Raw genomic sequence first — 17,199 nt, forward strand, 5'->3', positions numbered from 1 at the left:
ACCATTGTCAAGTTCTTATATTTTTTTTTCCAGCAATTTAAAATATATGATTTCCCACCTTCAGATCAAGCTCTAGATAGTAGATAACTAGTTATACAACTAAAGAGGAAAACATATTATAAATATCGAAAAGGCTAAAAGTAAAACAACATAGAACAGAAAAAGGACATGAATCCATCTAAACCCATATGATAATTCTTACATTTCTTTCAATCCACCAAAAAACAAATAATAGAAGGTACTGAAACGGAAAAAATCAAAGAGAAACTCAAAGAACTAGAGGGCAGAGGTTGCAGAGAATAACCAACAGGAGCAGATAATAGAAGGCAAGCTGCATAAAAGAAAAGAACAAAGATCGAAGTTACTCGCAGGTGGGGCCCTGACTTGGTTGTCGCTCTTGCTGCCGAAGGAGAAGATGTCGCAGGCGATATCGTATTGTGGTTGTTGTCGTTCTTGTTGCCGGAGAAGGAGAAGAGAAGACGTCGCTGTTGATTGCTGCCGGAGAAGGAGAAGAAGAAGAAGTTGCAGGCGGTGGCCGCCGGAGAAGATGTCGCTGTTGGTTGCTGCCGGAGAAGGAGAAGAAGAAGAAGTTGCAGGCGGTGGTTGCTGGAGAAGACGTCGCTTTTGGTTGCTGCCGGAGAAGGAGAAGAAGAAGATCTTGTAGGTGGTGGTTGCCGGAGAAGACGTCGCTGTTGGTTGCTGCCGGAGAAGGAGAAGAAGATCTTGCAGGCGGTGGCTGCCGGAGAAGACATCGCTGTTGGTTGCTGCCGGAGAAGGAGGAGAAGAAGAAGTTGCAGGCGGTGGCTACCGGAGAAGACGTCATTGTTGGTTGCTGCCGGAGAAGGAGAAGGAGAAGAAGAAGATCTTCTCCGTTGTTGGTTGCTACCGGAGAAGGAGAAGGAGAAGAAGAAGTTGCAGGCGGTGGCTACCGGAGAAGGAGAAGAGAAGACGTCGAGGGTTTTGGTCTATTCGAGAGTTCGAGCTTCGAGGGTTTTGGTCTCTTCGGGCGGCGGGTGTTTCAATTTTACGCTGCCATATTATAATAAACAAAATGTTAGTAAAAAAGAAACGACCGCCTAGGGATAAATCATGACATGGCGTCGACATGGCGATGCCTTGCTTTCCATGGCGACCGCCAATTGTGAGGGACACAAATCGTAGGACTGACATGACCAATTTTTACCGCCGAGACGCCAAATCGCCGCCTAGGCGACGCCTTGACAACTATGAACTGACTCATAATACAATAGGTACAAACCTCCTTATCGTGACAACCACTAACAACTAATGTACTACAGGGTACATATCTTAACACTCCCCCTCAAGCTGGAGTATACATGTCAATGGCTCCAGCTTTGTATAATAGGAATAGATATCAAAAGTGGCACCTGTCTTGAACATAAATAGTGGCCATAGATGCTAGTGAGCACAGAGAACTTCATTCCTAGTAGCAATATCAACTCAAGCCCACCAATATTCAACAACAATAGTGGAGAAAAATTTTCATGTCGAAGAAATCCAAACAACAATGGATAAGCGGCAGAGAACACCAATTGCAATCCAAAATATCATAGCTGCAATAGCAACATCATAAGCTCTTCTTAAGGAAGGTAGGTAGTAGGTAGTAATTTTCGCAAAGAAGACGGATAAAAGTGTAGCATACAATTAATGTCCACCCATTCCTCCACCATGTAACTCATGAACCAAGTGCTGCCTGAGGTATCCAGAATGCAAAGATGCAATCCCAAGAATAGAGTACCATCATGGAGTAAGTATTTGTCATCTTGACCCCCTTGCTGTAAATTTTCATATACTTCAGCAAAATCAGCATCTTGTATGTACTCGTCTACTCGATGTTGTCAAGTTCTGTGCTTTGTGCGGCAAAAGTATTCATCATAACCACCTTCTACTGCAGCATTTTCATCCCATTCATCATCAAGTTGGGGTTCACAAAATAGCATCTACAGGTTGGATTCGATGGCAGTAATGATGGAATTGGCCTGCCACGCTTTGGACAGAACTTGGTGAAGTGCCCGATACCACCACAATTATAGCATGTTGTTCCCGATGCCTCCTTTCTGACCATGGGTGCTATTCCCTTATCTGATGTGACTTGTGGGGCTTGGGTAAAGTTATGGTTAGGTCTAGTAGGAGTGAATGGTCTCCTTCCTTCAGTGGACTGGTTGTTGAAGCAACGTGGGGCTGCCTTGATCAAATCCTCTGCATCTAAAGCCTTCGCCCAACGCAATGGTCTAGGTTTACCACAGCAATCTTTAATGGAAGTCTGGGATCACAACTGGACAGAAACTACTGTTGCAGGGACTGAAACTGAGAAATAGAGCTAGCAGAATATGGAGCATAGTTGTCAAGGAGACCCAAGGTGGTGAGGGGGTGCCTAAGCGACAAGGCACCTAATTGTTGTTTTTTTATTTTCCTGCTTTTCTAACATTATTTAATATGCTACAATATATACTTTATATCATCAAAATCAACATTAAGCCAAATCATAAAAAATCAACATAGAACTAGAGGACGGAAGAAGTGAAGAAGCAAATTCTTGAAAGTTTGAAACAATCAAAACATACATTTGGTTTATTTCTTGGAAATAATCATTTTTCTGGTATACCTTTCCTCACATTTGGTTTATACTATACTATTCTTGGAAAATATGATTTTATCTATAAGTAACTAAACTGCTATCGGTTTAAAGAAATGCTCTTGTTCTCTAATAAGTTTGGCTAGTCGAAAGGTTTTATTTTAAATGAGATTTTTTCTAATAGGTAGAGCACAAAACCAGTTTTTCAACAAATCCAAGAATGTTTAAATCTAATTTATCTTGAAGGAGTTATATTCAGGTCAAACCTTGGTGTGTAGAAATGCTGTTTAAAATTGCCCGAATGGAATTAAAATTTTAGACATTAAAACAAAAGATTATTTTTTGCCGCTCTTTTGGTTTTTAGTGATGTTCTATCACAATAAGATTTATTAAATTTGTTAGACTTGAGAAATATCCTAGCATTTGAAAGTTGAAAATCATCCCTCTAACAAAAAATTCATTTTTTTGTTCTTGAACCCGGGGGGGGGGTTGACTTATCTTTTTCGAATGCTAATTTTCAACTTGATGATCCCTAGGCAATGCCTTGACTGTGATAAGGAGTGAGTAATGTTGATTTAGTGCTATTCCCAAACAGGGAATAGCGCTAAAACAGCGCAGGGAATAGCGCTAAAACAGCGCCTATGACAGGGACTTTTTGGTCCCTGTCATCCTTGTTTGAGTCCTTTTTGGTCTTTTCCCCTTGTACATGAGGGGTTGTAATGTCTCTTTTTGTGACCTAATGGCTATATATCCTTATTACATACACATTAAATTAATCTTAGGTTGCTCTCTGTTCTTGAGACTATCTTTGGTTACTTCATCTTCTTCCTCTCTTCTTCTCTTCTTCTCTTCTTCTCTTTTCTCTCTTTCTTTTCATTCTTGTTTTTGGTTTTCTGGTTTAGCTACAGCTTCTGAGATTGTAACATGGTATCAGAGCTGTTGTAGTTAAATTAATCGAGTTCCGAAGGCAAGAAATCTGCTGGTTACGATCTAGAGGTTCTTCTTCTCTGTGCGCAGCCACTTATTGCTGCAACTACTATTATCTAATCTCTAATGGAGTGATTTCTCCTTTGTCAAGATCTATCTTACCTTTACTGTTGGAGTAAGTGGCTGATTGCTTGATGATTTGATGCTGCCGCCTCTCCTTTCTTCATTTTACCCTACCTATATGATGGCGGCCAGGTTTGAGGCTACTTTTTTTGATTGATTGATCTATTTTATCCTACCTATATGAGTTGTTTAATGCATATAGTTACTTGCTTGTTGCCGATATATTCTATTGATGCCTACATGGTCAGATATGAATTGTGGTATGGAATGTTGGATTGATTGCTAAGTTTTCAGATCTGAATTGCTTTACTACCTACTTGGATTCGTTCATCCTATTGCTTGCTAGCTACACTACTTGATTGTCATGGCTGGGATTGTGCTTGCTATTACTTCTACTGTTTATTCTACTATTGCTTCTTTTGCATCGGATAATATCAATGTCCAGATCACCTTTATCAAGCTCAAAGGGAGCTCGAATTATCTTCTTTGGGCTCAGTCTGTTAAGGTGTATTTGTTAGCTAAAGGCAAACTGAGCTATACCACTTCTGAGGCTCCTTTGCCTGATGATGCTAAGTATGATAATTGGATGAAAGAGAATGCCTTAATTCTGATCTGGTTGTGGAACAGTATGGAACCAGATGTTGCTGGCAATGTTATGTTCCATTCTACTGCCAAGGGAGTATGGGATGATCTGAAAGAAACATACTCCCAAGAGAAGAACATGACACGGATTTATAACATATATGAGAAGCTTTTTCAGTTTCGTCAATTGGACAAATCCCTCTCTGAGTATTACAGTGCCTTTAAGGGGATGATGGAAGAGCTTCATGTCTTCCAACCCCTGACTACTGATATTAAGAAGTTGAAGGCTCAGCGGAATGAGTTCTTTGTTTACAAATTTTTTGCTGGATTGAATAGTGATCTGAAGGCAGTAAAGGGCCATCTACTTGCTGGTGATATGGTTCTTACTTTGAATGATGCTTTCTCACGTCTACAACATATCACCTTCTCATCCAAATCTGATCAGCCTTCCAGAGATAATTTTGCACTATTTGCTAACCGTGGCCGTAGGCACGGTCGCGGAGGTCGTGGTCCTATGGGTCGAGGTTCTAGTGAACAGTCCTCGGATCGCACCTGTCGCCAGTGTACTTACTGTGGGAAACCTAACCACACTGTAGAGACGTGTTGGGCCAAGCATGGCAAGCCAGAATGGGCAACTTAGTTAGCCAATCATACAGTGTCCGATGATGGTGCTGATACTGTATCCCCGACGACTACTACTCCTACACGTATTTCAGGAGATTCTTCCACTAGTACGCGTAATGACATCAACCAGTTATTCCGACGCTTGCACTCTCTTGAAACTTCTTCTAATACATCCCATGGTGCCTCCACTTCCGCTGTTACCCTTGCACATGTAGGTACATCGGCCTTTCTTTCCACAACATCTACCCCCTGGATCATTGATTCAGGTGCTTCCGCTCACATGACTGGTAAGTCATCACTTTTTCAGACCTTCTCATCCAATACTAGTTCTGCATTTGTCATTTTTGCTAATGGTACATCCACCCCTGTCCTTGGACATGGTACTATTTCTCCTACTTCTTCATTGCACCTATCGTCTGTATTACATGTATCTCAATTTCCATTAAGTCTTCTTTCTGCGAGTCAATTAACTAGATCTCTCAATTGCTCAGTACCTTTTTTCCCTCTTATTGTATTTTTCAGGATCTTCACTCGAGGAAGACGATTGGTGGAGGGTGTGAAAGGATGGATTGTATTACCTCAATAGTGGTTGTCCTCCCACTTCTGTTGCTACTATTGTTGTTGGGGATGTCTCTCCATTCCAATTGCACTGCCGTCTAGGACACTTGGCCTTACCTAAACTACAACTTTTGTTTCCCAGTTTTCTACATGTTTCCAGATTAGAGTGTGAGGCCTGTGAGTTGGGTAAACACTATCGGGTGTCTTTTCCATCTCGATCAGTGTCTCGTAGTCTGCCGTTTTCTTTAGTTCATTCTGATATATGGGGTCTTTGTAGAGTTAGTAATAGGTTTGGTTTTCGCTATTGTGTTACATTTGTAGATGATCATTCTCGCCTCACATGGCTTTACATGTTAAATGACAGATTTGATTTTCTGTCTGTGTTAAAAAAATTCTATAATGAAATAAAAACTCAGTTTGGTATTTCCATTAAGATTTTTCGTTCTGATAATGCTTTGGAATATGCTCAAAATGATATTTCTGACTTTTGTGATACCCATGGCATGGTTCATCAAACTAGTTGCGCATATACCCCACAGCAAAATGGGGTTGCTGAGCGCAAGAACCGGCACCTTCTAGAGGTAGCTTGGGCTATTATGATACATATGCATGTTCCTAAGCAGTTTTGGAATGATGGAGTTTTAACCGCATGTCATTTGATTAATCGCATGCCTTCTTCTATTCTGTTCTGTCGAATAGGTCTCCATATTCTATCTTACACCCTAATCTATCTAGTTTTCCTCTTCCTCCTCGGGTTTTTGGGTGTGTATGCTTTGTTCACAATCTTCACATGCATGTGGATAAATTGTCTCCACGGGCTACTAAATGTATTTTTTTGGGCTACTCTCGTACCCAAAAAGGATACAAGTGCTATGATCCTGTCGCTCACCAGAACTTTGTTAGTGCCAATGTGACCTTTTTTGAAGGCACTTCGTTCTTTTCTGAACAAGTGTCTCAGCCTACTGAGGAGTGGTCATTTACCTCTCTTCCTCCCATTCCATCCCTTATATCGCTTCCTGACACCCCTAGTCCCAGTGCACCTGTTCCACCTCCTCTACAGGTTTATCGGCGCAGGGCGAGGGTTAGACAGTCCCGTGGCGAGGTTATTGATCCAACTACTACACACTCTTCATCACTCCCTTCCTCTGGTGAAGTTCCTCCTTTTGATCCATCTGATGAGTTACCAATTGCTAACAGGAAAGTTATACGTTCTTGCACTAAAAAATCCTTGGTTGTTTACCCTATTGATAAGTTTGTCTATCTCTCACCTTCCACCCTTTGTTTATGGCCTTGCTCTATCTCTTTCTACTACTTGTGTTTCCCGTACTCATTCTGAGGCTCTTCATACCCCTGGATGGAAGGGAGCCACGGATGTAGAAATAGATGCTCTCTTGAGTCGTGGTACCTAGAGTTTGGTAGATTTACCTCCTGATAAGGACGTGGTGAAATGTCGTTGGGTATACACTGTTAAGTATCACTCTGATGGATCTGCTGAGCGGTTGAAGGCTCGTCTGGTGGCCAAGGGTTGCACTCAGACTTATGGTGTTGATTACTTTGAGACTTTCTCCCCAGTTGCTAGACTTAACTCTGTTTGGGTTCTTATCTCTTGTTGTCAACTTTGATTGGCTTTTATTTCAGTTGGACATCAAGAATGCCTTCTTGTATGGTGATCTACAGGAGGAAGTTTATATGGAGCAACCTCCCAGGTATGTTGCTCAAGGGGAGAATAAAGGTCGAGTGTGTCGCTTACACAAAGCGATCTATGTTTTCAAACAATTTCCTCGGGCATGGTTTGATAAGTTCAGTGCTACCATAGTTACTTGTGGATTTTCTCAGTGTTACTCTGATCACTCTGTGTTTGTTCGCCGAAGGGGTGACAGGTTGGTTGTGTTGGTAGTGTATGTTGATATCATTCTGACTGGTAATGATGAAACAGGAATTGCTGAAGTGAAAAGTCACCTCCAGCATCATTTTCAGACAAAGGATCTGGGCCAACTTCATTATTTCTCTGGGATAGAGGTAATTCGAAGCAAGAAAGGGATCAGTCTATCCCAAAGGAAGTATGTAGTGGACCTCCTATCTTATACTGGGATGCTTGCATCCAAGCCGGTTGATATTCCTATGGATCCTCACCAAAAGTTTGGTGTTGATGATGGTGAACCTCTTCAGGATATACACCAGTACAGAAGTCTAATTGGAAAGCTAATTTACCTTACTGTGACTCGTCCTGATATGTCCTATGCTGTTGGAGTTCTCAGTCAGTTCATGCAGTCTCCTCAGAAGGCTCATTGGGACACTGATGTTCGTGTTCTCTGCTACCTGAAGAGGGCCCCTGGCAAAGGGCTAGTGTATCGTCATAATCGGCATATGGATCTTGTTGGCTACTCTAATGCTGATTGGACTGGTTCTGCTAGTGATCGGAGATCTACCATTAGATATTGTACCTTTGTTGGAGGTAATTTGTTCGCGTGGCGTAGCAAGAAACAGACCACTATTGCCCGATCTAGTGCAGAGGTAGAATACAGAGCTATGTCTCATACTACAGCTGAATTGATGTGGTTACGTTCGTTACTCTTGGAATTGGGATTTCTAGTCATCAATCCTATGCAGATGCATTGTGAGAACCAAGCTGCCGTGTATATTGCTACCAATCCGGTCTTCTATGAGAGGACCAAACATATAGAGGTGGACTGCCACTTTGTTCTTGATGCTGTTCTAAAGAAGCTGATTGAGATTCCGTTTGTGTCATCAAAGAATCAATTGGCTGATATGTTCACTAAGTCCTTATTTGCTCCTAGCTTCCGCAGCGGTTGTACCAAGCTGAGCATGGGAGATTTATATGCTCCAGCTTGAGGGGGAGTGTTGATTTAGTGCTATTCCCAAACAGGGAATAGCTCTAAAACAGTGCCTACAACAGGGACTTTTTGGTCCCTGTCATCTTTTTTTGAGTCATTTTTGGTCTTTTCCCCTTGTAAGTGAGGGGCTGTAATGTCTCTTTTTGTGACCTAATGCTATATATCCTTATGAGAACCTAAGATTACATACACATTGAATTAATTTTAGGATGCTCTCTATTTGAGACTACCTTTGGTTACTTCATCTTCTTCCTCTCTTCTTCTCTTTTCTCCCTTTCTTTTCATTCTTGTTTTTGGTTTTCTGGTTTAGCTACAGCTTCTGAGATTGTAACAAGTAATTACTGAACTTAGTCAATAGGAATGGAAATAATAATAGTAGAATCCAACTCACAAAATAGAGTTTCAGAATACGGAAGTAGTCACCTACATATTCCTTGTATAGCTTGCTGAAACTGAGAATAAGTGGAAGAGAAGAAAGGGGATATGACCTGGTTTCTCCACCAAGGCTGGTTAGAGGCTTCACAACCTCCCAACCAAGGCCTCAGCACCTTGGGTTTGCTGCTGAAACGCCACAGTAGCTAGCATCTCATGAGAGAACACAAATGTTTAATGCCAAAATGGTCCCTCCTACTTATATTTATAAATTTTGAGGCATGAATACATATTAAGTAACTGTTTTTGTGTAGGAGAAACTTGACTAACAAGAAACAAAAAAATTAGGAATTCTTGTAGAAAAGAAATCTACTAACTACTGCATAGAAAGAGAGAACTAAAAATAGTTACTCATAGAAACTATTGACTATCCACTAAGTAGCCAACATAAAAATAGAAACTAATTGCTTAATCCCGTATTGGATTTAAATCCCTATTTATTTGAGCTTATAGAATTGGCCCATTACAATAGAGAACTCAAAGGATGCTAAGCCCATAGCCCATACATCCCATTGGACACTCAAATTAACCTAACTTAAACCAGGCCTGAACCATAGGTTTAGTTGGACCCAAAAACTAAATCAAGCCCGAAACAACTAGCCCATCTTCTCTACTTATTAGAATTCTGCATCAATTCTTCCTGGTGAAAAGAAGCTTGTCCTCGAGTTTTGGTTAGTCAAGGAATCAACTGCATATGGTGAATGTTCAGTTTTAACCCATACAAGTGCTCCAGTAGCTCGCGGTAGCTAGGGATGAAGTCCTCAAGATTTGGTCCTTTCTCCTTGAAGAACATGGGTGGCATCACAAATTCAATGTTCTCCACCTCAAAATCAATCTCCTCTGTAAAGGCGCTTCCGTAGAGTCCGCCGAAACGTTTGTGTCGACCTCCACCATGACCACGGTAGTAGAGCCAAGCTCCTTGCCCTCTTTAGTATCACTTTCTTCCTCAATGTCAGTGGTAAGAGTCAAAACAAGTAAGGTTCACAACTTGAGTGTCATCACCATCCTTATAACCATAATAAACATTGTCATCAAGTGGGTATGGCTTTATCCTCCTCAATAATGTTATTAACCATTGCATTCAATTTCTGTTGTATAGGGCAGAATTTTGCAACATGCCCCTACTCCTGGAAACTGAAACATTTAGTGTTGGGGTTGGCTGTGTCTGATGTGTCACAGCCCCTCTCTACTTTATCTACTTTGTTTTTAATGAACGGCTGTGATAGTGCCCCTCATAAAGGTTGGTTCCAGACATGAATGTTGCACAATCCTACAAATAACTGTGTCACTACACTTTTTCGTTTCTGTAATATCCTTTTCTTGCTGATCTCTGGTCTCTGGTCTTCTCTTCCCTACATACCTGCCGCCCACCGTGGAAGAGACAAAATCCTTTGGCTTCCCTCTTCCCAGGGATTGTTTACCTATCTCTGCTTGGGATTTCATCCATTCGAAAGGCCACCTTATGCCTTGGCGTAACACTATCTAGTTTAAAGGCCACATCTCTCGTCATAGCTTTGCGGCCTGGTGAGCTCTCTCTTATTGCTTCCGCACGTAGTTGTTTCTTATGTACTGGCATATTCAAGTCCCCCCTCTTGCTATCTCTGCTAGAATGACACTGAAGATGTAGACCATCTTTTTTTCTCTTGCCTCTTCTCATCTGTTTGGAAGAGGGTCTTCCGCTCCTGCTGGCCGCTTAGCAGAAGAATTCTTTTTTTTTTCTTCTAGAGAATGGATCTAGGTTGTCATGACATATGGAGGATCTTCTATTTGTGATTCGATTGGGAAGTTAGCTTTTGGTGCCTTGATTACCTGTATTTGGATGGAGCGCAATTTTCGTAGATGGGTTTCCAACTCCAGATCTTTTGATAAGATTTGGAAAACCATCTACTTTGATGTTAGCTCCAAGCTTAGTAGTCTTCGTCATTGCCGTGTTAGGGATACTCCAAGGAACAGACTCATTGTTGTCTCCTAGGCCTCTCCTCCTCCATCATTGCCCCTGCCCTTGATGTATCCTTTCTCTTAGTTGGGCTCTTGCCCCCTGTTGTTGCTACCTCCCTTGATGTTGTCTCTTGTGGCTCCCCGCCTTCTCTTCCCTTTGTATGTTTTTCTTCTTGTTAATGCAATTATTTATTCACCAAAAAAAAAAAAAATCCTTTTCTTGGTAGTTGGGTGGGAGCAGGCATTGGCAAACATGTTGGATCCTGCTTGATGTGTTTTCTATTTTCAATCAATATCTGTTTGAAGATCTTGGGACTGTAGAAGAAAGATTGGGAAGAGGAAGAATACTGTTGAGATGGGTACTTTGTGTTGATTTATACATAGATACTGCCCTTCCTTAAAGGTTTGAGCTTTTAAGTGAGACAGTAGTGAACATCGTGTCAGAGTAGGGAGTTCGAGTGTTCGACTCCTAGGTACATTGTGTTGATTTATACATATATACTACCCTTAAAAGTTCGAGCTTTTAAGTGAGACGGTAGTGAACATCATATCTGAGTAGGGAGGTCGAGTGTTCGACTCCTAGGAAGTGCATTGCAAGAGTTTTTCTAGAATATTTTGTCCTCCACATGCAAAGGACTGTGGCATGCACGTGCAGGGAGTGTTGATGTATACATTGACGCTGCCCTTCCCTAAAAGTTGAGCTTTTAGGTGAAACGGTATCGAACAAATTGCCTATCTAGAAAATTCTCCATCTATTTATAGTCTAACCATCTCATCCTTCCATGTCGCACAACTATCTTGAGTGCCAAAACCTTTTGTTTTTTTTCCCATATGTTAAACATTATCTATATTAAAACATCCATTTAAACAATATTTATAAACTGATGTTTTCGGGTGGTAGTTAATTTCTTAGCCAAACATGTCGGGTCCTACCCATGTTGTTTGAAATATGGTGTTAGTGTTTCCTCTTCCTACTCCTAGTGCAGGTGTAGTTATCCAACAATGCATTATCTTACATTCTTGTTCTGGAATTATAGCAATTTTAGTTCCTTTCTGAACCTTGATCTTGAAAGCGAGCTCTCTAAGTATGTATATTTGGTTGTCTATGACTGCAGGGTATGTCCACTTTGTCGTGGTGATGTCTGCAGAACTGATTCACAGCCTTTGCCTGTGGATAATTGAAATGATAGCATGACATGTGCTCTGAGGATGTGTAGTCTATTTTTACCCACGGCATCTCGAGTTATGAGGTTGGAGAATAAAATCAGCCCAAGTGAAAAATGGATCAAAACTCTCACCTCCTGGACATCGTCTTACATCACATCCAAGGAGCTAAGAAATTTCAGCCGGGTGAAAGATTCAGTTTTCTTTTGAATGAGGGAAATCTTCTTATGAATGATGTTGATGTAAAAAGCCTTGGTTTTTCAGATTTGTTGTTCAATCCTGGTCTCCAATTTGAATGTTCTCCTAGTGGTCTGAGTGAGATTGTCCATGGAATAGCTCAAGTTCATGCTTTGGGAGTCTCAGATTTAATCGAAGGCTGCGTACTCAAAAGTATAGTTCATTCTTCGAGAGTCGAGATTTACACTTTTATTGAATCTTAGTGGGAAGCCAAATTTGAACTGGAAAATTGGGTGTACTTCCCCATTTTGTAACTACTCAAGGCACTGTTCATACTTCATACCATTTCTATTTCTGTTCAGCCTCAGATGATCCTGATAAATGGGGTTCTACATTGGCGCGGAGTAAATATGTGGTATTGCTTCTTTATGTGTAGACCTCGGCTGGTTGTATAAATGTCAAACTGTGCTTCGTAACACTTGCATTAAACACAAGTAGGCAGCAGAATTGTTCACGATTCAGATTGTGTGAATCTATACATTCCTCAAAAGAGTGAAAATCTCTCTCTTGCTCGATTGAGACTACCAGGGGAGGCTCGGGGAACCTGTCCCCCGATATCTTGCAGAAAATGAGGCATCTAATCCCGCTCAACTGCTTACTGCTCTAGAGCGTGTGAGTGCTTCTTACTCGTGAATTGTATAATCCAGGATGGAAGAGAAGTACTCAAAGAGGTCTCCTGGAGAGCTGATTTCTGTTATCAGCATTGGATGATGGATGCTAGACCTATAATGAATATAGATTGGGATTAATATCATTTGAGCTTTTCCCCTTCTACTCATGGTTTTTTATTCTTTTGCCCTTCAGGTACTGTTAGTTTCCAAGTAAAGGCCTTTACACAACAGCTCCCTCATTTGCCACATAGAGGGGTGTCTCTTTGGATTGATCACATGTCAAATTTAAAGATCTAAACAATCACATGTAGAAATGCAACCCTAAGACGATGAAGAAGATAATGATGAGGTTTGGTAAGATTGCCTACTAGGGTTTCAGCATTCGTCCTTCACACATTTCAATATTGTTTGCATTATAGAGAAAGAAACTCTCGCTACAAATATATAGCGAAAAACCCTAATCTGAAAAGTACAAAACTGCCATCAAATAAAAAATTCGAGAGGGGACCACCGTCCTACCTTTCGAGGCGCCTGCATTAGTACAAGGTTCCTGCATCAATACTTACTGGATTAAACAGTGAAGGAATACAAGACATCATACACCAACATCACATAGTTTATCTTGTATTGGCTTTTTTCCTAGGACTATAAATGGATAATTGAAAATCTGTTTTCAATTTATATTATTTTTATATGTTTAGAGGAATCTATATTTGAAAAATTGATTTATGAAAACTATTCGAATCCATTAAAAAACTAATCAGATGTAAATACTGATAATGTTATATTCGATGAAATTTGGATTCGTTTACATCCCCACTTTTTCTTTGTATTTTCAGTCATTAAACTATCCTGTAAATTTCTCAACTTTACAATGTTTGATCTAGGGGTGAAATAGGGCCGGGTTGGGCCAGGTTTCTTAAAACCCTAACCCAACCCTAGGTCCTCAAAATTCAACACAGGCCCAACCCAACCCTATCGGGTTCATGTTTAGGCCCAACCCTGTCGGGTTCATACCAACCCAACTCGGCCCTAATTAACCCTATCAGGGCCAGGTTAGGCCAGGTTGGGTTCGGTTGGCCTGAGTTGGGTTGACCTTGGCTTCTATAATAGTTGGATTAACCTTGATTAACATCTTTTTTCCATTCATGTCTCAGATATCAAAAAATTATAGAAAAATAAAATATATATTGGAACCCTAATTTCTATTATAAAGATGCAAGGCTAAATTTTGGGCCGGGTTGGGTCGGGTTGGACTTGGTTGAGGCCTCAACCCTAACCCAACCCTGACCTAGGATTGGGGTTTTTCAACCCTAACCCGCCTTCAGGGTCAAAAAACTTGGCCCAAACCTTGTTCAGGCTCAGGGTAGGCCAGGACGGGTTCGGATTGTCTGAGCCAAACTTTCACCCCTAGTTTGAACCATCCAACAGTAAGTACTTTTACTTAGATTGGGGCAGGTCTTGGGAATGAATTTTGCATTCATCCCTTTTTCTTCTAATCTTCTATTGCACTAAAGTGTGACCCCAAGGTCCCCAATTGCTTAGTAAGCTATGGAATGGCATATCTAGGGGGGACTACTAATGCACTCTTACCAAATAATCATTTGTTTTTTCAATTCTTTTCTAGAAAGAAAGAAAGAAAGAAAGAAAGAAAGAAAGAAAGAAAACTTTATTTTTGAAAAAAGTTTTCCTAAAAACAGTGAGGAGAAAGTAAAGCCAAAAAGAAAGAAATATAAATTAAAAAATTGGGTGTTGAGATTCGAATCACGCAACTTCTTTTTTAATATATTAAAATGTAAATCAAATGCACAAGGCTCTTATCACTGCAGGTCTAGAGAGACTCATTATGTCTTCCTTTACTAATATATAAAGTATTAAAATTGTAAACTAAGACAACTACCAGCTTCTTTATAATCTCAATAATAATGTTTTGCTCCTATCATGAATCTTTGAGTCAAAGAAGCAGGTTTGATTGCTGAACTATCACACCTCACACCACGTTCTTGGAACTTTTTTCCTTTTTATTATTTTATAACTTAGTGATTATAATTTAGTAAGAAATGGTGGGCAAGGATTAATATTTTGAACTTGTGGATCATATTGGGGAAATCACCCAAGTTGACTGGAGTCTTTTTTTTTCTTTCCTGGTAGAACATAGTTAATTATTAATTTATTAATATATTTATGTTAATGATTTCCTTTATTATTAGTATTATTATTATTATTAATTTGGGGTCATGTTTACAGTCCACAAGGTTACAACTCTAGAGTTGTTTAAGTGTTAGTCTTCATTAAGAAGGTAGGGTAGTTAAGAAGTGGTCCGGAGATGGAGGGTGAAGTCCATAACATTGCTTAAATGAAGGAAAGATATCAAAGAAGTACTTGCTTGTATTTGAAAGTCCAAGTAGTCATCAAAGATAAAACAAAATTGGGAAGAGAACGGATTCATTTTTCATTTAAAAGAAAAAAAAATTTATTATTATCATGCCACGTGATGTTTAGTGATTCATGACAAAAAGAATGTCTAGATCATTAAAAAACTAAAAATGAGTAGGAAAGTGTCTAAATTGAAAAAAATGTCATTTCCATATTTTCAATTTCTATCTAGTAGAAACTTCGAAATTTAATTAAATCCACTAATTAAATTTCTAAATTTTCTTCACTTATTTGGGATAAAATTTGAGTAGTTCTTTATTAAAACATGGGTCGGTCCATATGATAAAGAACTCTATGGTCGGCTCATGAGACTATTTATTAAACTCTGACCACTTCTTATTTTTTTAAATGTTACTATAAACTAAAATTTATTGAGTGAATATTGGATGAATTCTTTATTTTATGGACCAACCAATTTTTGGCAAGTATAATGAAGGTTAAATGTTAGAATGTACCATTATTTATTTAGGATGCAGGGCATTGGAGAGGAGTATATCAGTTCTCAAAGACCTAATGGAACCAGGATCTATTTAAATTGGATTTCGATCTCAAAGTGAGTTCTTTTAAATTCAGATTGGTTAAGAGTTGATCAATTCAGATCCGCAAGAATCAATAAACAAATTTTTAAACTTGTGGGACTTTCTGACCTTTAATCAACTTTACATTGATTGAGAATCTATCAAATTATAGGACCACAAGGTTCTTAGTTTTCATTTCCTGGGTCTCTCACTATCCATTTCATCATTAGCTCCCAAATGAAAAGTTATATTGTCTACCTAACCTCCTGCCATCCTTCATTTTAAAAATTCTCTAATTACAATTTATCATAACCTATGTAGGGGATTTTTCATCCATCCAACATCCTCTCTTTTTTATTTGATAGGTAGATCCCAAGACAAGTTGAACTTATGATCTCTTAATTATGAGACGTGATCCTTTTCAACTGAATTACCTACTTAGGGTTTTTTCCTCCTTGTTTGGATGCAAACTTTTTTTCTTTCGTATGTTTCATGGTTAGGTGGTTGAGATAATATTTTATCATAATTATAATATGTTTCTAGAAAGATTCCACCGGTGTGATCGTGATCATATTTTATCATAATTATAATATATTTCTAGAAAGATTTCAATGGTGTAATCGGAATCTATTGACTTAGGAAAAGACTGGCTGATTTTTTTTAGTATGGGAGGGAGGGGGGGGGTTAAGGATTTGTTGAGTTAACATATATAATAGTATTTTTTTTTCTTCTAACGATGGGTATCCATACCTTCGGCCTGTCTAGTCCTGTGGATCCATATTGACCCCACAACCGCATGGATGGGTCATATTAGGGTTGAATGAACCATTCTACTTTTATCGGAAGCAGCAAAAAGTACCAAATATTCCATTGTGAATGACACCAAGAAGGTAAAAGAAGTCGAACTTAAAACCACATGTTTCTTAAGGCAAAGATCCCTTACCGATTTGAATACCCCTTGGTGTTTGTTGATATAATAGTATTATATACATCATAACAAAGGATAAATCCTATTCATTTGAGAACAAGGATAAATCTTATTCATTTGAGAACCCTTTTTATACTCTTCACTCTTCACTCTTCACTCTTCACTCTTCACTCTTCACATGTATCTAAGCTTTTAAGCTGAAAAACCATTTTCCATATGAGCTTTTGAAGTGGATGTTGGTTGGATGACGCAACTTATAATTTAACCCAAAAAGCATAAAACCAGTAAGACAACGTTACAACTTTCAAAGCATAACACAAACAGTATTTTCACACTCAATATTCAAAAGAAATCAATGAAACTCGATAGGGCCACGGCAAAAATGATATTTCCTTTGCTAGTGTGGCTATGACCATGTTCTAAGGGTCAATTACTTAGGATGATTGGTCCAGGCTTTTGGAGTTTAAGCACCCTTAACTCCCCCCACCGGCCAATAATTAATGTTTCATAACCTCTTGAAAGTGAAATATTTTACCATGAATTTAAATTACATGCATTTAATGATGAATGACAATTGATAAGTGATTACAAAAAGTAAGAATAATTTACATTCAATCGCCTTCCCAAAAAGATAACATAGCTCTGAATTAATTAGTTATTCAAGAATGAC

At 39.4% G+C, this 17,199-nt stretch overlaps 1 protein-coding gene across 3 annotated transcripts in view; it reads left to right on the forward strand.

Annotated features, from left to right (window-relative positions):
• LOC122082642 (E3 ubiquitin-protein ligase RLIM) overlaps positions 1 to 12,497 on the forward strand; it is a 23,459-nt gene extending 10,962 nt beyond the window's left edge. For all 3 annotated transcript variants that reach the window (XM_042650337.1, XM_042650336.1, XM_042650335.1), the window contains exon 7: positions 11,751 to 12,497. In XM_042650337.1, coding sequence (XP_042506271.1) covers positions 11,751 to 11,817 — 67 coding nt within the window. In that variant the 3' untranslated portion in view covers positions 11,818 to 12,497. The remainder of the gene's footprint in view (positions 1 to 11,750) is intronic.
• The last annotated feature ends 4,702 nt before the right edge of the window (positions 12,498 to 17,199 follow it).

This window comes from Macadamia integrifolia, chromosome 6 (genome assembly GCF_013358625.1).
Source record: "Macadamia integrifolia cultivar HAES 741 chromosome 6, SCU_Mint_v3, whole genome shotgun sequence".
In the NCBI taxonomy this organism is placed as follows: Eukaryota; Viridiplantae; Streptophyta; class Magnoliopsida; order Proteales; family Proteaceae; genus Macadamia; species Macadamia integrifolia.